The sequence below is a fragment of the Rissa tridactyla genome, chromosome Z (genome assembly GCF_028500815.1).
Source record: "Rissa tridactyla isolate bRisTri1 chromosome Z, bRisTri1.patW.cur.20221130, whole genome shotgun sequence".
Taxonomy (NCBI): Eukaryota; Metazoa; Chordata; class Aves; order Charadriiformes; family Laridae; genus Rissa; species Rissa tridactyla.
The window spans coordinates 71,398,220-71,423,791 of record NC_071497.1 but is presented as its reverse complement, the minus strand read 5'-3'; the positions used below and the strand labels follow the sequence as shown (position 1 = coordinate 71,423,791).

The 25,572-nt window shown below is 39.4% G+C and overlaps 1 protein-coding gene across 1 annotated transcript in view; it reads right to left on the bottom strand.

Moving 5' to 3' along the window:
* Positions 1–25,572, bottom strand: part of OXCT1 (3-oxoacid CoA-transferase 1) — an 89,822-nt gene that overhangs the window by 60,540 nt on the left and 3,710 nt on the right. The window contains exons 3-6 of the mRNA XM_054185188.1: positions 24,585–24,675; positions 9,635–9,770; positions 6,496–6,645; positions 4,678–4,784 (exon numbers count right to left, since the gene is read on the bottom strand). Coding sequence (XP_054041163.1) covers positions 4,678–4,784; positions 6,496–6,645; positions 9,635–9,770; positions 24,585–24,675 — 484 coding nt within the window. The remainder of the gene's footprint in view (positions 1–4,677; positions 4,785–6,495; positions 6,646–9,634; positions 9,771–24,584; positions 24,676–25,572) is intronic.

Sequence of the window (25,572 nt, the reverse complement as noted above, 5' to 3'; positions counted from 1 at the left end):
AGAATAAAATTAACCTCCGCAGGCGGGCTAACAACCTCACAAGGCCCACATGTGCCTTCATAATTCAGACTACGACTTGGGCTAGCACTTTGCACAGTAGTAAATTTAATCCAATTCTCCTGATTAAAAAAGCTGTGCCAGTTTTGGCACTCACTGCAAGACTCTGGCATTCATCCTAAGTATTCCCACGCAGTATTTCTGTAGCAAGGAAAAAAACCTCTAGGGAATAAAAGTAACACATGACATGTATAACCATGCGGGGACCTGCACCCAGATCCTAGTAGGCACAAGGAAAAACAAGTGACCTGTGTCAGTCCCTCTCTGCATTTTTCAGAAAGTAAACAAAACTGTGTGGCATAACATTCAAGAAAAATTATGTATACTTTAGCAGGGTTCCGCTGATAGCTCCTCAGCATTTTTCTCTTTTAAAAAGTAGAATTCTTGAAAATTTTTCATCAAAATGCATGAAACTAGGGTTCAAAACAAGTCAAAGCCGCCCTTCCCCCGGTCCCCTTTCCAGAGATGCATTTTTTTTCTGACCATCCTTATTTCCCAACGCCTTCTCCTTTTTTCACTCCTTTGTGCGATGACCAGGCCCAGTGCGGCAGCCACACTGAACTTTGGGATGCTGCTGCCACCTCGTGGCTTTGGGGGAGGTAGGGAATTGAAATGGACAAATCCTGAGGCTACCATGCAGTTTTAACAGGATTTCTAGAGCAGAGACCTACAGAATCAAAGCTATACCCAAAGACATATCTCTTGGGGAAAGCCTGTTTCAGTGGCAATACACAGCAGCTCTGAAGCCTCTAACAGAGGCTACCGAAAGGACATTATCCTAAACTGGGTAGAGTAGAAAATGAGAAGAAAAACAGTTACAAAAGCTGAATTAAAATAGCGGGGGAATGGATACAGATGGAGGAAGGCAGATGTGGAAACAAAGAATTCAATATTTCATCCCAAGTGACTATTTTTGTGAGGGAAATACTTTCTCAATATTGTAGTGGCTGGTCTGCCAGTAGAGAAAACTGATATAAAATTATTTTTATACAGGGAAAAAAGTTACAAGAAAACATTTCAATGTCAAATTAAGACATTCGGACCCTGTTTATAAAAGCTTATGCAATTTAGAATGTTCTTGGTTTAGTAAAGTTCTTTCAGAAGCATCAGTCTTTTACAAGATCAAAGATCTTATTTCTATAGAACACATCATCCAGAAGAAAAAACAGAAACACTATACTTATTTTCTAACACAGAATGTTGTTCAGGTTTTTGGAGCATGAAATCCAGAAACTAGCTAGCCAAGTTTGCCTTTTTATTTTAAGATAGCTTTCTGGACATCTAGACTCAGCAATGTCTACGAAGTCCACTGTTCCAGTGATGGATTCCTAAGCTGACCCAAAGGCACGACAACAGCTTTACTCCCAAAGGCAAAAGAAAGCAAACTAGTTCATAGTAGACTAAACCAACAAACTACATCCACTACGCACCTAATGGGCAGAGATGAAGGGACACCTCAGACATGAGCTGAATTTACGTACTGCAGAACCACTTGAAGCATGAAGGGATGATGTGACATGACTGTGACAGCAGGGGCCCTGACTCAGGTTATCCCTTTTGTCAAGAGTGTACTTTCATTGGCACCAAACCACACCTCTGCTTGTAAAGGGAAAGTATATTGGGCTGGAACAACTCGAAAGCAGAATGGTACCAGATGAAAAGGGAGGGGAGACAAAGTTGGTAGAATATCCACAAAAGTATTGGCACTCTCTGCTGTTGTCCCTAATGAGCAAAGCTCCAGGGGACCTTAAGACCTGGAGACAGTCTATTCTACTAAGTAGAACTAGTACCTGCATCAGACTAACAAACTGAAATGCCCATATACGTGTCCTTTCAGCTAGCACAGGAAGAAGGTGGGATTATTTCATTCTGTCTGAGGGAGTCTGGGATTATTTGTCTTGTAACGGTGCGCTATACCTGAGAATTATTATCTACTGGGCCAGACATGGGTCTTGTTAGGCGAAAGCTGTGCTGTCAAATAGTCCAGTCAGCATAAAGATGCCTGGAAGGGAAGTAGCTACAGCATGCTGTATGGAACAAAAGACCTAAGGGACATGAAGTATCATGAATAAAACCCTGTTTAAGGAGCTGGTGCCATTCTGGATCCCTAAGAAAATGGTATAGCTTCATGTATGAGAATAGACAAAAAAACTTATGCTGGCCTGTGGTCCAAATAAGTCTAACTAAAGTACATGCTTTAGATTTACAAAAGCTCTTAGCTTGAGGTTGATTAACAGTTTGGCAGACACTGACTCCATTCCTGTTGACTCCACAGATACCAGAGTCATGGAAAACACGGTGTGAATAGTACACACTGCTGTGAAAGTGGTGGCAGATGTGAGTAAACACAGACCCTATGTCTATCTAGGCATACCTCAGCAAACAAAACGAGAAGTCACACAACAAAAAAAAGTATGGAAGGGTCCCACTGGCAGTGAATACATATTCAGTACGTAGCACGACGTCAAAAATACATTTTCCTTTTCATCCTGTAGATCTGTGTTCAGTTCTGGGCCCCTCTGTACAAGACGGACACTGAAGTGCTGGAGCGTGTTCCAGAGGAGAGCTACCAGGCTGGTGAGGGGTCTGGAGACCAGGTCTTATGAGGAGAGGCTGAGGGAGCTGGGCATGTTTAGCTTGAAGAGGAGGAGGCTGAGGGAAGACCTCACTGCCCTCTACAACTACCTGAATGGAGGTTGGAGGGAGGTGGGTGTTGGCCTCTTCTCCCAAGTGAATAATGACAGGACCAGAGGAAATGGTGTGAAGTTGTGGCAGGGGAGGTCTAGATTAGATATTAGGAAGAATTACTTTACTGAAAGAGTGGTCAGGCACTGGAACAGCCTGCCCAGGGAGGTGGTTGAGTCACCATCCTTAGAGGTGTTTAAGAAACATCTAGATGTGGCACTTCAGGGCATGCTCTAGTGGCAGAGATTGTAGGTTGTTTGGTTGGACTCGATGATCTTAAGGGTCCTTTCCAACCATGAAGATTCTGTGATTCTGTGATCACAGAAATACTGCTGTTATATTCTAATCTATTACAATTTCCTCCTCTGTTGTCTCCCACAGGCTATGAGATGAGCCTGTGTTTCCCTGTTGTAGGCCATGAGGTAATCTGTGTCTATGCAAAACCAGAATGGGTCACTGCTTACTACGAGCAAATTCTATTAAGCCAGCAATACTCTACATGAAATAAGACACTGGATGATAATGTTTCCATCCTTGATTAGTTACACTTGAAAGAAGTAGTCAAGATTTTTAGGTCCCCACTCCAGAAGGAAGTAGTATCTGGGATCAACTGTATTGTATGAATGTGGGAGACATATGAAGACTTCTCAAAGGAACAGGACGGAGATAGACTGGCATAAAGAGAGACGACAGGACATAAAGCAAGAAGAGGAGAAAGGGAGAACGCAAATAGTCTGTTTCTGTGGAGAATGAAAGAATTTTTCAAAGTATGCATTGGCAGATTGATACAGGGCAAAACCACAGATGGTAGAGGGTCAAGATCAAATAAAGACAATCCCAAGGGGGAAGACGGTTTCCTGTATTCCATGTATTCCAGAGTCTAAGTAAAGCAGTATAGCAGCCATCAAATTCATGTGCAGACACACAAGAAAGTTCAGGTTTCAATCAGAAACCATCTTGTCTTGACAGTGTGCAAGCCAGGATGTCAAGAGGTGGGCAAAATAAAAAAATTGTTTCTTAATTTTCAAGTATTTTAATATTATTACTATTATTATATCTATAAAATATATAGATAAAAAATTATGTGAATATGTGTGTATACATACATATATACACAAAAAAGCATTACTTTATTGGTATTCTTTTATCCACATATTTTTCAGTTGCTTTTTCAACCCCTTGTTTGTTTTAATTCATACAAAGACAGACTGCATCATTCAGCGCCTTCTTGTAGTAAACTGCAATTGATTACCATAACACTTACCTTTTCATCTGATGGCCATAAAATAAACACATAAAAACCAGACATTAAACACACGCAAACCTCTCCTGCTGAAGTTCAGGTCAAACCAGAGCACAAATATAGCAACTCAAATAAATGATGTTATCGCTACTGCAATGCCCCAACTTTTCACTACAAAAGATATTTAAATTCATATGATGCCTCTCCCTACACCACTGAGAGTAAATGAACTTCAAACACACTTTTCTGGGGACAGAATCAAGTTTTCCCATCACTGACTGGCCACGAGACTGACTTAGCTCCCTTCGCTTCTGACATACATGAACCTGCATTTCTTGGGTTCAGGGTTTTCAGTTGCACAAGGAAAAGGACCCAAACTAACATGAAAACTGAAATGAACAGAATGTCACTACATTTGTGCACAGTCATCATAATGACTTTGGTCTGCTATGTCTCATTTTTAACTACAAATGTTTTATTTCACAGCTATGTTTGAATTCTCAAAAGTCATTAGAAAAAGCAATTATATTTTGTTTTTTATAGCAGTATAATTTGACAGTAGGGAAAAGCAACATGAAGGAAGGTGAAATCAGTAAAACATTATTTCGCCACCACACAGGAGACAGGATTCTCCTTCTCTTCTATTATCTAAACCATTAAAGAATCTTTTCCCACTGGTAAACAAGTCATACCTGAAAATTATGTTTCCTGCACGATCAGCCTTCCATGCCTTCACAAGAGCAAAATCTCCTGTAATCGACTTCTCCAGAATAAAGTGACGGCCATCAAACTCTCGCACCTACAGAACAAAGTACACTATTGAGATGCAGGTTTCTTCAAACAGATCTTCCACGCAATATTTATTTTATGGGGTTAATTTTACAGACTATTATATTTAGACTTCTTTTTGTACTAAAGTTTTATCTGAAAAACTGTAGCTCAACTGTAAAATAACAGAGAAGCATGGACAGGCTGTCAACCTCAGTTTTATCATAGCGTCTGGTCAGTGAAACAGGCCGAGAATCAGGTCAATATTCCTGGTGCTCCATCTACTGGAATTAGACATGCTTATTTTTCTGCACATCTACCAGCTAACCAAAAACTAAAGTGCTAAAGCAGAACTGCTGAAAAAGTTCATAATCACTGCCCACCACCAGAAACCCCAAAACTAAAATGAAGTGGATTTGAGACAGAGTTTCAAATCACACCATCTGACAGGATGAATTTCATTTGGTTTTCTCGGCATTTATGATCAATATTTGTAATGATACTGTGCCTGAAGACAGAATATGTAACTGACAAATGGCTAGTATTTTAATCCTATATAGAAACATGAAACAGCATTTCTCTTAACAATGTAGAAGGTTAGAGTACACATAAATACTACTTGAGAACTATTTAAAATTTCTGAGTGGGAGGAAGTAGAACAAAAGTGTATTAGAATCAGTTTTTCGGTCCTGTAAAAGGAGATCTGAGCTTTTGTAAAATGGCGCTTGCACTCAAAATGGATTTGGAGAATGGATTTGATCAAATCATGCTAGTCCCCAAAAGACTGAGGAGGGTAAGAGAGATTTTTCCACAAATGTTATAAGGAGAAAAACATTATGAAAATTAAAAGCTGTTTAATAAACAAAACATTCCTTCAAATGGTAAAACATCATAATGACATACTCTGTAAGAAAATTCGGGAAAAAAAAGAGACAAGGTTAATGGTTAGATACTGAAAATAGACATGTATAAAATACACAAAACCCACAGATGGGGGAAAATGACCTTTACCCGAGATGTTCTTTAGGTAGGATTTAATGCCATTTGCAGCCTAATTGGAACATACAGCATTAGCCCTATCCATTTCTTCAAGTACAGTTATGGCACTGAGAAATCTCTTCCATTCTCCAAATTCTACATCCAATTTCAACATGAAGCCCTTGTTTGTCACCTGGAAGCCAGACTCTTTTTATTTATTTGCAGTTTCAAATACTCCGACTAAATTGCATTTCAACTGTTGGCAAATGGGTTTCCTGAAAGTTTGTATCAATTGAGCTCTTCCCTGTTCAATAGGAAAATGTCCCATCCCTTCTCATGCTAAAGCTTCATGTACAGCTACAGGGCTGCTTACTCCATACCACAGTATTTAAGGAGAACTTGCCCCGCTAACAGGAGGTTGTTCTCAATCTGTATTGTGCACTGCAGTGGCCTGGTACAAGATTTTGTTTGAATACACAACAAACCTGGTCAGAGAACTGTCAACTGAAGAGTAACTCAGCAAGGTAGGTTTTCGCTTGGACCAGTTCTTGATGCTAAGTCACCCTAAAGCTGTAAAAACTCCTCTAACACATCACAGAAGACAGAAGTGAGCAGTGGGAGGAGACCTGACAGCCATTCTGTTAATCCAATATACCAACGTTAAACTCGGTCAAAAGGTGTTTAAACTACTATTTGGCTTGGAAATGTGTAAGAAATTCGGTTTTCAAAGCAGAAGGCTTCCTAATAACAAATTGACATCTTACCTCTCTCGGCTGGCTAGCAATGGCAATAGTGCCATCCTTGTTGTATTTGATAGGTGCACCCCCTTCCTGCACAAGTGTCCCATAGCCGGTACTGGTGTAAAACGCTGGGATTCCTGCTCCTCCTGCCCTAATACGTTCAGCAAGCGTACCCTATGGAAAAACACATTTAAGAACTGGTCATGTGGGAAGAACAAATCAAACTTGGATTAATAGCTTGCATTAACTTATTTTTATATCCTGTCATTTGGAGCTTTTCCTTCTGAACTCAGTGGACCACCACATCTCTTTCTTCCTCCCATTTTATCTCTTCTTTGTGGGATTGGTACTGGATATGGCAAGAAATGCTTCACACACAGCCATAAATCACTCAAGAGCACAGCATCAGACAACTCCCTGTCAACACCCAAGCCCCAGCACTTTGCTCTGCCTCCTCTCCTTCAGCTTGTTTCCCAATCCATTACTCTGAGAAGAGTACAACATTCTTCTTCTCATTCCCACCTGGCTACATATGCTAGACGGTTTTTCTTTTGTAACAGTGTCCTGGCTTGAGGTAAAACAGAGCCAATTTTCTGTTTTGTAATTTTACTTTTTAGCTGGGCCTCTTCTAACTGACTAAACTCTGAAATTAACAGCATATTGTTCAGAAACTGTTCACTCTCAGAGTGGTGAGACCCGATTACACCAAGGAACGGTATGCAGAGAGGCTCTTGCTTATACTTACTGCTGTAACAACCAAGGTCAGCTAACTTCGTTATTTGCCCTGTTAGAGGGTCGGAAGCGGAAAAGCATAGAGGGGTCCCACCTGCAGGGAGGAGCGGACAGGACAGGTGACCTAAAACTGACCAACAGGGTATTCCATCCCATCTGCATCACGCTCAGTATAAAAGCTGAGGGATCAAGAGTTCAACTCTCTTTCTTCAATGGCCAACATCTGAGGAGGATCCTGTCTGATCATCTGCCTTTGATCTCGATCCGAGCATACCTGATTCCAGATCCAGAATTCAGCTCCTGTCTGTCACTGACTCCAGTCTGGGAGTTTCCCTGTATCTGCTGGTGATGTGATTGTCATCTTGGGAGCTGGATACAGTTTTGTATGTGTTGTATACTTTTATTTTATTTTATTATTATTTATTATTTCATTATTTGTTAATATTTTTATTAAAGTAGTTTAATTCTTTTTCTAAACTCATAAATCTCCTTATCTCTTCCTCTCCTTTCTTTGGCAGGGGCGGGGGGGGGGGAAGAGGGCCATCTGTCATTCTGACTGGCCAATCTGGCCAAAACCACGACAAACAGTCTTACATATTTATGTTTCATTCTCCAACATCTTAAGAAAAATTTCATACCTCACTCCAAGCTGAAACAGCCACACCTGGCAGATCAAGAAAGGTAGAGGGAGTCCAGTGATCTGGGTTGCCCATGCTAAGAATACCAAGAAGCTGACAGAACAGCGTGTCTGCTCTATTTGACCATCCCGTCTGCACTCTGCTCTATCCAGCTGTGCCACAGATATTAACTGCCCAAATTCCTCATCAGCCTTGATTATGGACTTACGGCCAAAGATACGTCTGCCTGCTTTTCATTACTGTCCTTTCCCGATTTTTTTTTTGATTCAAAGCAAGACAAGACCATCATGGTCGATTATCTAGCTTGACAGCCTCCAAAACATAGGTTGCATTTTCCCCAGTTATCCTGCAAGAAACACAGTAACTTCTAGTAGGTTTACAAAATGGTGGCAATAGGCAGATACGAATTATGCAATGATAGGAAGTCTGGTGTTCCAAACAGCCTTAGCATTTCAAGATTTCACCGTGACCTCTCCTTTACTGTATAACAAGGACACAATAGTTGCCCATTTTGCCCAAAGTCATACCAAATTTGACGAACATTTTCCAAAAGCCTGTTTCATCTTGACACAAATATTTCAAATCCCCACATCTCCTAGCAAGTCATTTATTCACCTTACTGTTTACTGTTGCACACTGTAGACCCAGTATTTTCATGCTGGATCTATGCAGCTTCTCTGTGCAGTTCACAAACCCAATTAAATGTCTAAGAAGTTACAGGTCTTCCAGATGAAAGCATTAAACATTAAGTAGAAAGAAGGAAAAAATGAAATGGGAGGTGATAGAAAGGTGAGATTTGTGACCTTTGGAACATGAAAAGTGAGAAGTGCCTGGTTATTTCCATGGCAGCTGACTGGGTATGAAAGGAGATTTTCTGCCCATCTTTGAGATTAAGAGACTTTCGCAAGAGATGGAGCCCTAGACTCTCTTCTCCATAAAACTGTTACGACTGTTGCTTTTCCCAGAAACTTAAATCAATAGCACTTTAAAGCCCAAAGATTATGTGTCATCTTTGGAAATGACACACACTAACATGCTGCAGGCTTTAAAGTTAAGAGTACTAATTTCACAAAACTAGATCTCAGTAGAACGTGACCGATACTCATGATTTTAGGATCTCACTGCGTTCAGGCTATTTGCGTAGCTTGGCAGTGCTGAAATAGTTAAAAGTATGGTGCTAACAAGTAAAATTGTAAATATTGGCTCCTAACATTATGCAGAGATTAATTTAGTTAAGATTGAATGAACAAAACCAAAAGAGTTTGGTCTCACAATATAGTGAAATATGCTAATTTAATTCCTACCCACTAGATGGCAGACACTGCACACGCAACACCCCAAAAAGCACAAACGAGCTGCCACCAATACGAGACTTGAGCAACTCCCCGACTTCATTCCCCTTACACAGACTGCAGTAGTAAGCATACTTCGTGTTTTTCTGGAATCTGAGAGCAACTACCAAAAATCAAACATAGTATATTTAATAAAATAAACACACATATATTATATGAATATAAATGAGAATATGAGAATAATGATAATATGAGAAAAATTAGAATAAATTAATATAAAAACCATAAAAGGAATTCACAAAATATGACCAGTCAGTTAACAGACCAGTTGCACCCCACAGCCCATGATCCTAAGATGGCAAGTGCCATCTGTCTTTACTGCACATCAGCACACAGGCAAAACATTTGGATTGCAAAATACTTTTATAAGAGTACTTAAGCATTATCCTACTCAGTATTCCAATGAAAAGAAATCACCTGTCTCCTAGAGGCACTCCTTACCTGAGGTGTAAGCTCAACTTCAAGCTCACCAGATAAATACTGGCGTTCAAATTCAGCATTCTCTCCAACATATGACGACACCATGCGTTTTATCTGCTTAGTCTGAAGCAGGAGACCAAGTCCAAAATTGTCGACACTATGTAGAGAAAGTCAGAAAATACTCAGCACTTATAACGGAGTTTTGTTGTATTCAAAGCACTTGATAAAATCTAATGACTTGCCAAGATAGGACAAAGTTATCTCCCCCCACTTCAGACATAAGGAATTGGAGACAAAAGTAAAATTCCAGCTTTTAGGAGGGAGAATATCAAAGCTACAATTAAAATTCAGGAATCCAGTGCTCAGACCTCATCTCTTCCAAGGCACTAAATATATACAAAACTTCATTTTAGAGACATTTCACATGTAACAGCTACAAATACCAGCTTAACAACTGGTGTTATTTTACATATCTGCTCCTTTAAAAAGCATTACTAATTAATAAAAAGTCACACATGGCACAACCTGGCTTTGAGTGAACAAAGACTTATTTTTTGTTTAAACTCTTGCTCCCCATGAAAAAGGCGAGTAATTGCTTAGCAGCTCAAGGAGAAAGGCACATTCACATTTATAGTGCTGGTGTGTATATAAGGTAAGAGAATAACTGAATTTAATTTTTCTTATTACAGTATATAATTCACTTCCTTATGAAGGAATTGCCTACTCCAGCAAAAGACATTACCACTGCAGTCAAGATTTTCTTGTCTGTGTAATAATATCAGCTTAAACTGGATGCCAAAGATAACATACGACATTTTTCTTGTACCAGTGCTTCTAAATTCTGATATCCTAAAGACATTACTCTCTATTAGTCTTCAGCATTTTTGTGATGTTTGTCATCCTATATTGTGTACTGATGGGACACGAACATATTTCAAGAGTTACTGTAACAAAAGGGCTCTGTAAAAAAAGCTATTTCAATTTGAAAAAGCTCAAGGTTAAAATATAAAAGTGGAAATAAACAGAGATGATACTACAAAGGCATGTTTCTTTCCCATTTCCAACACATTGTGCAGTATATTGGCAGACTGATACATGTGTGCAAAGCTCCACTACTTTTATGTTGGTTTGCATATGCATATGCATATGCAACATATGAGTGGAGAACTCAGACCTTCCACTCCTACTATAAGAAAGATGCCATGATTCAGAAGCATCTCACAGAAATTGATATTTATTTGCCACTAGTTGTTTCAATTCAGTATTACTTAATTACTTCAATTCAGTATTACTTAATTATCCACACAACGGCTTAAGATTTCAGGATAAGAAATCTTGAAAAATACTAAAATAATCCTTCAAGAAACCAAACCCGGTATCCACCATACTGTAATTAACATGCACAGCTGCTTACAATATATGCATCCTATTGAAAACATCACTCCTGAAGATAAGGTCTGTATTTTCTAATTCTGTTAAATGCTTTAATGAAATATATCCCTTTCCTATATAAATCTTACCTTCTTGGTACTCTTACACCACCATGTCTACAATACTGCTTTCTTCTTTAGGTACTACCAGAAATTAACTCTCTTTCCGCTAATCACCAGATGGAGAAAGTAATGCATCACACTGCTTTCCCTCTAGTCTCCTTCCTTACACCTTACCCAAATTATTGGTAGGTATATCCCTTAACTCTGGCTTTATAAGTTACGGTGATGGGGAAAAAAAGAATGTAAAGGAGACACGTGTAAGTACTGTAATACAAATGTATACTCCCAATACAAAAAAATACTATCTTACTCAAAAAAGGGGAAAAAAAAAACAACTTAGAAATCAAGATATGATGCTGAGATAGCTGAGAGGTATTTGTTTTGCACAATAAATTGGTGTAGATCAGAGAAAAGAACCCATTGAGCCGCAACAAACCTCCCCTAATGTACGTTAATACTCCACCACCACTTCAGGATCCACGTCAGACATCCCAGCTGCAACCTCCTGGACTCCTTCCAAAAGGCCAGATTCAAGAAGTTTACTATTATACAGTATTCATTTTCAAATGGAAAAGTGGTAATGTTGAACCCACTTTTACAACGGCACCACTGTCCCCTTGCTCATCCCACAGTACGTGCTGCAGGGCTGCATGCAAAGGCAGAGGGGCTGAGCAGAGCAGTTCCAGCACCAGCTCTTCACCCCCCACTGCAGTACTCACAGTAGCTGCATGGACAGACACGCAGTCAGAAAGACTTCTCAACTGCATGCATAATGAGGACTATTTTAAGGTTAGGAGTTTTTTAAGAAGATAGCCTGCTTCTATGCATACTCAGGCATTTTGGAAACTGCATAATAGGAAGTGAAACAAGCTTCTTTGATCTGGTTCTCTGAATCTATTCTATGTTCTCCAGATGTAAAGACTTACTATAAAAGCTTTCTCCACTCCCCCATTCTGACCTATTAAAAAACTAACTCTGATGCAGTGTTGCAGTGCCAAAGCCTTGAGAATAAAATGTGTGCTGCTTGGAAACAACCTATATTTCTGTCTCCCCGTAGGAAAAAAATGCAGCAGTTTGAAACTAAAAGAGCTGGGAATACAGTAGAAAGAGAAGTCTTGTGGGCAAGAAGACTAAAAATAACAATGCTAGAATTTCCTGTATAGGGTCACTCAAAGCAGGACAATCCCTCTCACAAGAAAACCATCAAACCCTAACCTCTCATTATAAAAGGTAATAAAAAAATGTAACAGGCCAGACAGTATCTGATGGCAGTTTAATGGGTTTGTATAACTAGAGTACTGTGTAGCAAAAGTACAGATGCTAAACAAAACTGTACAATAGTTTTGTAGTGCAAGAACAAACAGAGCCAGCTTGAACTGCTTACAAACCAGAGTTTGCTACCTCTGCATATCATTCAGGTGGTTAACATGGCTCTAACCATTGCAAAATTGCAAGCTATCAAAGAGAAGCAGGCAAACACAAGATTTCCACTTGGAGACACAAAATTCTGAGTGCACGTTCACATGAGAAAGGGGTGGCAACAGAAGGTCAACAGCAGATTTGTAATGGTTAAAGAAATTTCCAACTCATTTCACTAAAATGTATAATCCTTCCTCCTACAGTCTCAGACTGAACGCAACTTTTAAAATAGGTGTACAGGATGTATTCTTCCCGTGCACTCAGTAAAGAATCTTCTTTTCTGAACTGGAGCACACTGTTCTTCAGAGGATTTTGCATGGATCCCATGGGATCCATACAGGATCCCAAACAGACACACTTGATTCCCTCATCTGATACAGCAAGGTACCTTCTCTCAAACAAAAGTTTGTAGTTACAAAGTTCCCTATAGAAATCAAATAGAAAATTGCACAAAATTATTCTGTTACATTCATCCTAAATTGTTCCTCACTTCTTAAGTCACTCTTTCCCCTCACCTCAAAGGCAGTCATTTTATTCAAAAATAAAATTGCAGTGAGGATTAGTCACTGAGCACACAGGTCATACAACCTTATTTCCCTAGCACAATGACAAGAGAAATTTTACCTTCATGAAGTCATGCACCAAGAGGCTCTGCCTGCCTGATAACATAAAATTGCTTCAATTCCCAGTTGCATTTCATCTTCAGGGCAGCACCACAAAACCCAACTGCTGTTACTCATCTTCTATGTTTATTTTAGATGTAAATTTCTTAAAAGAAATATAGTGCAATCCATCTTTTTTAAGGATGCAGTCTGCATTCAGGTTTCTGGCTGAAATAACCCTTTTGCTTTCCATGCACATCATTTTCCTTTCATCTCCCTCCAAAAATTCATTTTGAGCACTTCAGCCTATTTTACATTTCCTATGCACACAGCAGTGAAAACACCGTTCTCACTCCTATTCTCCCTACCCTTTGCTCTTTACTTGACATCTCTATCCCTGAATAAAATTAAAAAACAATTTCTGGTTTAGGGAAATTTCTTTTGGTATTACATTTCAATATAACATTTCTTATGTCAATTACTTGTTCTCCCTGTCTGTATTTTGCTGCTTTCTTTGTAGTTTTGTTTTGGTCACAAAAGTTTCTTTGAAGTTTTCAGCTTAAATTATGTTTATACTGAAAATGTTATCCCTAAAATATGTCTTGCAAGCAATGCCCTTCCTATCAAATAGTAACCATAAAAAGGAAAAAAAGACCCTTTACTGATTGCATGGAAAGAATACATCCTGTATACCTATTTTAAAAGCTGTGTTCAGTCCTTCAAAAATTTAAACAAAGGTGAGTGCAATAAAAATGTGTTGCTCTACACAGGAAGGAAAAAGGTGTGGTGGACATTGATATAGCTGTTATGTATGCTGTCAGAAGCGGGAAAGCACACATTAGTGCTAGACAGAGAATGCGTTCTTTTGCCCACAAAATTGTTAAGATCTCTAGAAGTTTCTCCTTTCTGTATTAGGATGAAATCTCAATCAACAGAATAGATGAAATGCATATAGGAAAAGAGATCTAACCGGCCACTCCTCAAGAACGTAGATGACGCAAGTTTCCCATTCTACTGATGCGGACGAGAAAAAGTAATCACAATTAAGGAGGCTGGGTTGTTTAGCAACACGTTCTTTCCTATTGTTTCGCCCCTCTCAGACCTACGAAACCTTCCTGTCAAAAACTACTTTCTGCCTTTTCTAATTAAAAAGACAGTCAAAGACAACTCCCGGCCAGATCTGGCCCATGTATCTCAAGTATACTGGTAGCACTCAAAGGAAACGTGCCAATGTTGCACTCCAGATAAAACGTAATTTGCAGCTCTCAAACCTTTCTCTTTGGTGGCTCAAGGAAAACACATTCTACAGCATCACAGAGAAAAAGAGGTTAACCTAAGTTTCCAAGCTGATAAAAACTTCACACACCAACAAGCTCTACACAGCCTGATGAAGTAGAGAATAGAAACTTGCATTCTTATGCAGAAAAAAGGAGGCTTGGAAAGTCACACTACTCTGACAAGAGACAGAAGATGGCTTTTCGGGTTTTTTTGGAGGAAGAGGAGATAATTACACTCTCCTCTCTCTCTCTGCCTTTGTAAAGACATTTATAGGTGTTTAAGAAAAGTGGGGGTGGTCAGGACAGACTGGCTGCCTTTCCAGGAATATTGGAAACCACTGGTAAACAGCATCGTTAGCATGAGGGATTCATTCTTCAGGGATCTCCTTTGTAGACTACCATGGGATAAAGTCCTGGAGGGAAGAGGGGACCAAGAAACCTGGTTAATATTCAAGGATCACCTCCTTCAAGCTTTGTTGGGTGCTTCCCAACAAAGAGGAAGTCAGGAGAAATTGCCAGGAGGCCTGCATGGATGAACAAGAAGCTCCTGGAGAAACTCAAAACCAAAAAGGAAGCCTACACAGAGGGTGGAAGCAAGGACGGGTAGCCTAGGAGGAATAGAGAGAAACTGTCCGAGCAGCCAGGATCATGTTAAGAAAGCTGTAGCCCTGACAGAATTAAATCTGGGTCATCAAGGTCAACAAGAAAGGCTTCTATAGGTATGTCAGTGATAAAAAGAAGAATAAAGAAAACATGGACCCTCTCCAGAAGAAAGCAGGAGACCTGGTCACCTGGGATATGGAAAAGGCTGTGGTAACTCAATGACTTTTTTACCTCAGTCTTCACCAATTGTTCTAGCCACGCCGCCCAAGTTGCAGAACGCAAAGGCAGGGAACTGGGAGACTGAAAAACCACCCACTGTAGGTGAAGATGAGGTTCAAGACCATCTAAGGAACCTGAAGGTGCACAAATCCACGGGACCTGATGAGATACAGCCACAGCTCCTGAGGGAATTATCCATCACATTTGAGAAGTCATGGCAGTCCAGTGAAGTTCCCACTCACTGGAAAAGAGGAAATGTAACCCCCATTTTTAAAACGGGAAAAAACGAAGACCTGGGGAACTACAGACCAGTCAGTCTCACCTCTGTGCCTGGCAAGATCATGGAGCAGATCCTCCTGGAAACTCTAAGACACATGGAAAATAAGGAGGTGATAGGTGACAGCCAACATGGCTTCACTAAGGGTAAATCATGCCTGACAAATTTGTTGGCGTTCTACAATGTGATTACAGCATTGGTGAGGGACTTCTTACAAGGGCACGTAGTGACAGGACGAGGGGTAATGGCTTCAAACCGGAAGAGGTCAGATTTAGATTGGATACCAGGAAGAAATTTTTCACTCTGAGGGTGGTGAGGGGCTGGAACAGATTGCCTAAGGAAGTTGCAGATGCCCCATTCCTAGAAGTGTTCAAGACCAGGCTGGATGGGGCTTTGAGCAGCCTGGTCTAGTGGGAGGTGTCCCTGCCCATGGCAGGGTGGTTGGAACTAGGTGATCTTTAAGGTCCCTTCCAACCCATTCTATGAATCTATGGTGGATAAGAGAATAGCAACTGACATCATCTACCTGGACTTGTGCAAAGCATTTGACGCTGTCTCACACAACATCCTGGTCTCTAAATTGGATCACTCGGTCAATAAGGAATTGGCTGGATGGCTGCACTCAAAGAGTTGCAGGCAACGGCTTGATGTCCAAGTGGAGACCAGTGATGAGTGGCATTCCTCAGGGGTCAGTACTGGGACTGGTGCTGTTTAACATCTTAGTTGGCAACATGGACAATGGGACCCTCAGCAATTTGCCAATGACTCCAAGCTGCATGGCATGATCGACATGCTGGAGAGAAGAGATGCCATCCAGAGGGACCTGGACAGGCTTGAGAAGTGGGCCCATGTGAACCGCTAAAAAAATGACAACTGTTTTCTATTATCCCCTCTCCCTTGGAGGGAGACTTATGGGTTGGGGAAAAAAAAAACAAAAACAAAACCAAAAAAAACCTCACCAGAACAAAACCCAAAAGCTTTAATGAAATATTAACAATTAAAAGATAATAATAATAAAAAATAGAATTTTATATATATATGCAAATATAGACAAAACCAGTACCATCCTCCCAGGATGACAACCACATCAATGACAGGCATTGGTCAGTTTGGAGTCTGGGTCACCTGTCCTATCTGCTTCTCCCCACAGATGTGACCCCTCTATGCTCTTCCACTTTTGACCCAACAACTTGGTACATAAAAAAATTAGCTGACCTTGGTTGTTATAGAAATAAATATAATCAAGAGCCTCTCTGCATACCATTCCTTAGTATTAACTATAAAACTCAGATGTTATCACTGCCAGAAGCAGACACTGTCTGAAGAACACACCGTTAATTTCAGAGAGTGTAGTCAGTTAGAAGAGGCTTAACTGAAAAGTAAAATTACTGAAAAGGAAAATTGGTTTTGTTCTCTCTCAAATCGTGACATGCAAAAAAGGGTATTTATGGTTGGTCCTATTCCTGGAGAATGCTGAAGACATTAGTCAGCTTCGGGAGATACATGAGCAGTCTCTCTAGGCATTCAGCAGGTCCAAGTATTACACAACTACTCCCGAAACTTGATAACAGAGGGACCTGTTCCAGAGCTAGAAATTTTCCTGGCAAGAGGCTAGGAGGGTGAGAGGGAAACAATTTCTTCTATCACTGGACACTTAAAAGACGCTCCATCTCGTCTGTTTTACTTTGTAACAACAGCATTTCAGTTCTCAAAAGTATCTGCTCCAAGTTACATGCAATTACATCTTCCCAATAGGTCCACACTTCCCACAGAAGCCCACATACGCTCCCCAACTAAAAGGAATGCATCAATCTACCTGTTTGTCACCTCTTAGTACCACAGCCTTAAGCTTTCAGGCTCACAGGGTGCCTGACTATCACGTGAAATTTTACGAACATGAAAGAAGGTATGTGGCTGAAGACACCTGCAGAGGTCCACAAAAAATGTGAAAAAGTATAAACCTGGCAGCACCAGAAAGTGATCCTTTATTGCCTTTCTGCAGGAAATGAGTAGATGCCTACTGATGCATACTGAAGACGGTGTTTGCCAGAAGACACTAAACAAAAGTGCAGGCACACCAAGGGTAAAATAATTGTGGACAGTTACTCACATAACAGTTCTTGATGACTCCTCTTTCCCAGTCATATAGCTGGCTCTTAACAGTAAAACTATGGCCCACAATAATCCCCCATGCATTACACTGGAAGATTACTAAGGAGCCAGCTCAGATGATATTCTGTTTCTCCTGCTTGTCCATCCCACACTTACAGCAAGGTACATAGAATGAGGGCAAGATGAGGAATGGGAGTCAAATAACAGGGAGAGGGACACAGATACAGCTCATAGGAAGGTAAATTCCACAGAGGCGTAATGTTTATTTGCCCTATCGATTCTTGTGACACTGCCTGCAACAACTTTTCTTCTTTCCTTTTTCGTAGGACATTTTCCCATCTGTCCTAATGGGAAGTGTTTAATGGAAAGCATAAAAGACATGTAGAAGCTCTCTGAGGGAAGACGACTGAGAAAAGAGGAGGAAGAGAGAAGTATGCTAAGGCAGTCCTGGTCAGGAGAAGAAAGAGGCAGGACAGAAAACGGGGCACTGGGTCACAGCTCCCAGAAACCACACAAAAACTGCCTCACCACCTTTTCAGTCCATGGCATAGGACAAAAGAAACAGTGCACTGAATCTTTCTCAGCTAGGCATCCTGAGACTTCTTCCACTTGAGGGCAGAAAGAAGAAAGAAAATAAGGGAACCCATGGTTGCTGGGAATCATGAAGCCCTGCATGCAAATTGGCATGACTGAGCCTTAAGCTCCCTCTGCTCCTCCTCAGCAGTGTTTGCACTGAACTCTTCTCCCTCTGCTATTAAAGCCTTCTTAGGGAAACTCCGTCCTCTCTGCCCTGATAACTTCATCTCAGCTCCAGCCTCACAGCAAAACGGCAGTATTCCTCCTCCAAAAACAATGCTCCGTTCCTGTAGGAATGATGGATGCGGGCATATAGGCCAAGTCCATCAAAAGATTATGAAAGCAGGTGATATTTGAAGAGGACAAGTACTGTACATTGCATGGTTATGTCAGCAGCAAGGTCTCCTCTTTCCACATTCCCTTCTGCTATGAAATGGTATATTGTGTTTTGATTACAACAAATAAAACAACTTTATTCAGAAATTTTAAAATTTACCACATTTTTCCTTCACAGTGAAGTTATGTGGCATAGACTTAATCCAATAAATATTCTCATTTCACCATGAATGCATCATACTTCAAAAGTCTTCTGGATGAAAGCTAGTTTTAATTTTTATTGTCACTTTTCTAAAAGCAAGTTGACACAGTTCCTCGACCACGCTGAGTTCTATACCTATTTTGTCTTCCTCATTTGTAATCACAACCACAAAGTCATCTGCAGACCTGATTTCTCAATAGTTCCATGTTGTGCAAAGTTTAGTACAATTCACCCTGCCAAAATCTTAAATAACCTCCACACTAAAATTAGCAAGATGACCTTGTCAGGTTTTCAGGGATTTGCAGTTCAGGCGGTGTCACCAATTTAACAGCTGTAATAAAGCATCTGATTAGATTCTTTACAAAGAATGGAGATGATAAAAAAACAGGTGAACTGCTTCCAATAATCAACTTAACACTGAAAATAGGTTATACATCTTGCCCCATTATTTTGGCAACTGGCCATGCACAGGATTTTACCTAATTCCACTCTTAACTCTCCAGCAAGAGAGATGAGAGTCATTGGTGACCTTGTATTTCACTTCTGAAAGTGTATTTAATTTGGAATGTATAAAGAATTTCTTGTGCATATATAAAAGTGACATACACAATGTAAGATACTCTGAGCATCACCTTGAACATATCTTTATGTACATGCAAGCTTTCTTCCCAGTCCCTCATAGACTGGGGAAGTTACATTTTAGCTCTCTGAATCAAGGGATTCTCAAATTCATATCACCTTATACTACGTGAAAAAAATTCTCAACTTTCTGTGAATTTGGAATGCAACTTCCACCTCACAGTATTTTTTATATAGACATATTTGTCATATGTGTAATATAAATATATGTAAGTCTATATAAGTATAAATAACATACATACAGATATATATATATAAAAAAAGTAATAATAAGGATGGAATTAAGCCATAGGAATTACATATGCAAGAACAAACAAAGAGTCTGTGGCAAATATGTCAGACATATTTTAACATACAATTCAAAACATACAATTCAAAGCAATGACTGAAAAATGAGATAACCTTAACCTTTAACATACATAACATTTATCAATCCTGCCTTAAATTCAAAATATTTAATTGCTAAGAACATTAAAATGCCTTTTGTGCTTCAGAATGTGGGGTGCTGTAACTTTACCATTGCATCTGATGCCATAGAGTAGTGTCTTACCTGGAGATTTGGCAACTGCAAATAGCCCATTAGGAAACAAGGGTATTATGTTCAACATAATGACCAACAATTTAAACGTTTATCTCAAAGCTGTTTTCTCCTTACTAACGCATAAAGTTGTTAACACCAAAAGAACTTCTTCAAAAAGAGCACAGAGACCAAAGGTTCAAAAAGCTGGTAATGCCTTTTAAGCCGACAGCCTGAATCTGCTATAATCTGACAGCATGCTGTCAGTCTCCATTTAAATGGTCACACAGGTGATTAGTAATTAAGATATTAACTGTGACTTCTCTATTTTTTACTGCAAGTGAAACCCTACTGTTCAACGCTACTGCGTTCAAAAAAACCCGCATATTTAAGTCTTAAAAACAGACAAAGCCCAGAGGGAAGTAGCTCATTTGATACAACAGCCACACGACATGTGCAGCTACTACAAGTAACGGACTTCATTTCTATCAATTACAGATTCAGCCTATTGAGGTGGTAGAGATAGAACAGAAGTGTTGATCTCAAAATGTGATTATACCCAAAATTAGTCATCCATTTCATTAAGCAAAATTAATTAAAAATAATAATTTGGTGCCAACTTCTTAAACATTCCTTTTAAATATTTGGCTGTGTTGACAAGAACGTTGTTTGTGTTGCAACACAGAATCTGAACAAATAGGTCTGACAGCCTGCATTAGGGAAATCTTAGCATAAGCTGATCTGAAACATCCAAGTCCACTCTAACTTGAAATTAACATGCAACAAGATACCATGAAGTTACAAGCAGATGAAAAAATAGCCACATGCAAGAAGGTACTGTATACTAGTCAGAACCACGTCAGGAATTTACTGAATCAGGGTTTAAAATAAGGACCTTCTGACCTATGTGGAGTGAACCAAATTTAAACAATAATGCAGCAAAAATTCAATAAAATGGGCTGTAGCAGCTTACTGACACAGAATCCTCTAAATTTAAAGGGCATATAATAACACAGTGTAAACAAATACTTAAAATACAAACACAGACAAAACAAGTTATAAGGCAAGGTGCAAGAGGTTGTATCTTTCACTATCTCCCCAGTTCACAAGCTCATTTCCCCTGCAGCAAGTTGTGCAAATACCAGAGATACTGGATATTTGTACTGCTTCCCTCTCAAACACTTCGCCTTGTTTGGCTTGGCAAAAGGGTAACTACCCTTAAAGGTGCAGTTTCACTAGCTAGCACACGGTGTACACACCAGCATAATGCACAGCAACAGACAGCAAGTTTAGCAGTATGATGTTTCTAACTAGCATGCCTGAGAGCACGCTACTGTACAACCTGTCCTTGGAAAGCCTTTCAAAGGCCAAAACAAGCACTTTATCTGCCAGCAACTATGTGACTTGAACAAGGATCTGCAGGAGGAATCTCCTCCCTACTACACTGTAGCACAAAACAGCAGGGTGTGCACTTGTGAACAACTTACTCCTTTGTTTCCAGACACTGCCAAGCATTTCTAGGCTTTGCTGAACTTTCTCTCCAGCTAAAAGAGAGTTGGTAAGAATGCTTCAGGACTTCCTAACTGCTGCTTTGCCCTAGATGCAAGTGAAGCACTGTCTCTGTTGCCGATATTTTAGTCATAAACACATTTTGTGGTTCATGCAGATTGAAAGACTCGTGACTTAATCCACATAGCTGCACTGTTCTCCAAAACACACTGTCTGTCTCTGTATTTGGCTCCTTCCCTGCTCCAATTACAAGTTGCCTGCTAATCCCACTGCAGGATAAAAAAACCTAACCACAACCAATTTTCTCCTGTTTGCTGGTAGAGCTGGAGAAGAGAAAGCAGCTGCAGTCAGGAAGATGAAACACAGAAGGGCATCAACTGCAGCACAGCAGAGCCAAAGCAAAACACACTGAATCCTGAGGCATCTTGGAAATTGAGAAATTACTCATCCCACAAAATACCTGACACCTCAAGACTAAAGGAACAATTTACCCTTCAAATACCACTGCTGCAGGGTACACGATTGCTGTGCTACTTCATTTTTCAAATCCATTTCTTAGTATTGCAATACTCTATAATATCACTATACTTTTTGACAAGAATATGTTTAAATGGTATCAGTCGCTGTGAAGAGGATTCTCACTTTATTAATGATGACACCTGTGCTTTAGCCTGGTTCCCAAACCCTACCAAACTATAGCAGGGTAAGTTCCATATAATAGTAATACAATAAATAAACACAATAGATGAGACTATATTTTATTATTAATTTAATTTAGAAATAAATGATACTGTTCAGCATGAGAGCAAATCCAGGATTTTTACAAACTAGACTTTATGAAAAGCCTAGATGCCCTCAGGCATTTTCAAATCACTACACTGTTCTGTGAGGAGCTTACCACACTTTCATGAATGTTCATGGACAACAAATTTCAAGAAAAAAGAATTAAATTTTGCTTTACCACCAGCAACCAAATGTTTTACAGTAATCACTCCAGCCTCGAAGTCCAAAGCATTTTCAGGAAAGTTAGCATTATTTCAAACAAAATTAATTCTAACCTATAACACCACTAACTATATGCAGAATACAATACAAAATGTTGTCTTCTCCATTCTGTTCCACAATATTTCTCACTTTTCCTCACCTCCCTCCCAGGAGCACCTGTGCAATCTCTCTATCTACATAGATGTGTGTCATTGAGAAGTAAGAGTATGAGGAAAGTGAGTGATCTCTACTCTAAGGAATCGATATTTCCACTCAAAATTATTTCTGTCTCTTTCTCTTTCCTTTTTATCATGCAGCAGAAATTGTTTCCCACAAGAGTCTAAGGAGCTTGAGTTTGACTATGTATGTGCCAAATACCAATACAAATCATATCTGCTATCCAATCAATGTGCAATGGCAAGCATGAGGCACTGAAAAAAGATGAAGATCAACATATTGTGAACTTCAGCCTCAGAAGCCTGCACTAGATAGATAGATAGACAGATAGATAGATAAACTAAATCCGTGGGTTTTGAATGGTATTCTGGTTTTGACTTAATGTTAAATACACTTGGGTTAAAAACAAAACAGATTGGGATACAAATCTATGGACAAAGTATATGGAAGATGTAATGTTGCAGCTGAAAATAGCACAAAGTATTATTAGATAAATCCCACCTAATTCCCTTCTTTGGCAAGGCTGGAGGAACTGAAGGAGCAAGGTTTGACATCTGTTTTCATTTTGTATGAAGAACAAAGGTCTTTATACCCAAGCAAACTTTCTGGCTCACGTAAACTTCTCTCTCTTTTATTCTAACATAGGTACAGAAGAAAATAGTTTCCCAGTGATTTTTCCCCCCACCTACAGTTCTTGTTCTGCAATTGGATAAAGGCTGAGCTTCTACAGAACAGATGGGATGCGTCCAACCCAAGGAAAGGGCTCATAATTGCAAGCATTAATGAAGTTCCACGAAAAGCATTCAAAATGATTATTTCACCAGAAACACAGTATTCAAAAGTAAAAATTTCACAGAAAATGTAATAACACAGGTACTACCATTTGCTGAAAGTAAGCAACGTTATATAAAAAAAACCAAAACAACAGACAAACAAAAACCTGGAGGAATGCTTGCAAACTATCTTCCTTACCAACTGGGGTGTGTAACCCCAGTACATCTAGCTGTGAGAAGACTCTTACTTCACAAGACAATAGAGTTTAGGATGAGCTCCCTAATCAAAGAAAATTTGCTAAAGAAACTGCAATGCCAATAGGAGACACCAATCTTCCAATATTCTTTCAATCTACAGTGAACTAAATTACACTGGTATTATTAAGTTGCTGAAGGTGACATTTAATAGGGTAAGTCACTGAACCAAGGTTAGGGCCACCTGCAGATGCTAGTCATTCAACAACACTGCAAGGAACAGAATATCAGTCTTATTGACCAGGCTGATTTCAAATACAAGTCATTATATTCTGAATATACATTTTTTTATTTAATTTCATTTCTATTTTATCAACGCACTTCAACAGAAGTGGGCTGTAGTTAGTTCTCTATATGAATATACATGATCGTTAGGTATTGTGGAGTCTACTACAACGAACATGTTGTGTAAAAATTAGCGCTAATGAGAAAATGAGAAATTATATGTAAAAGAATTATTCTCACTGTCAACCCCACAAGAATTTCTTAATGGGCGATCATTTCAAAAAAGAAATCAAAAATGCCAAAACCCATTAAAGAGGCTCTCCATTCTTTCATCATAAATATTTTCCACTGCTGTTGTGGTGTTTGGGGATTTTTTAAAGTAACAGAACTACAATAAGAAGGACAGAAAGAACCAAACTGTAGTTCAAAAAAAAAGTATGTATTTAGAACTTGACACACACAAAAAAAAAAATCACTGATGCTACATTTAAAGCACCTAAATCAGAATTTTCAGTTACCATCAACCAGTTAAATATACATAACTGCAACTGTCTACAACAGTGACAATTGCTACCTGACAAAGCTGAGTATACATACAGTACTGTACTTTCTGGGCTCATTCCAAAAACAACACTTTCAAGCAAAGCTGTGTGGTTAATATGAAAATTCTTATGATGAAAAATAAGACTTTTTCATACATATCAGCTTTTTCACATGAACAGAATAATTAGTCTGTACTTACTAAACTACACATATTAAACCATATGAATACCTACCCTGCATTATTACTGACTGCTGTTATTCCCTTTACTCCAGTCTTCAGTAAACCTCCAATGAGGTTTTCAGGAATCCCACACAATCCAAAACCTACATAAAATAAAAGAAAATTGAATATGTAACAAGTATTTGAAAGAACATAGATTAATAAAAAGTCTGAGAATGTGCACTGTTTAATTAAAAATCCTGTCTGAGTAGAACAAGTTCCTTAGTTGACTAAATAAACCAACACTTCTGGAAAGAGCTGTACTCTAGTACTGGAATCTCCCAGTCACTAGATGATCCCCAGTTTGAATAAAAGCCATTCAACCATCAGAGGTCTGCTCATACACAAATGGCCTTTGGAGAAGGGCTGTGGGACCTCAGCTCTCCTGATATGTATCCTAACCACTGTACTCATTAGTCCTCCTTCTCTTTCTACCCAACTAACCTTCAGTTCTGTGCTGCACATAACAATATCAAACAGGAGGAGTGAGGGGCCTTCCCACATAGAGAGGGAGAGCCTATAATTAGGTGATAAAAATCTGGGAATCTTAATGCTCTCCGGAAGATGTATAACTGTAAGCAGAGTAACCCAGATCTCCACCCAGGCTGAGGTGCCTGACACTCCTACCTATTATGCAAGAACCCAGCACACCCAAAATGAAATACCATGCCACATTTGAGGCACCTAAATCTTAGGCCAGGCTCTAACACTACAACTACTACCATCTCCTTCCCAACCACTTAGCCTCATGTTTCCTTTTGTTCCAACAACAGAAAAAAATACAATAATATAATTCTTCCTAGAAGGCATTTTGCTTCATTACACATGTCCAGTGAGGTTTCCCACGTTTTACAACATTATATTCATTGCTTCTTCAATACTAAAAATCACTTATAACCTACTAAATATAGAGATGGCTTTTCTTTCAGCAGATCGAAGAGCATGAAATTGTGGAAATCACAGAATCACAGAATGGTTGGGGTTGGAAGGGACCTTAAAGA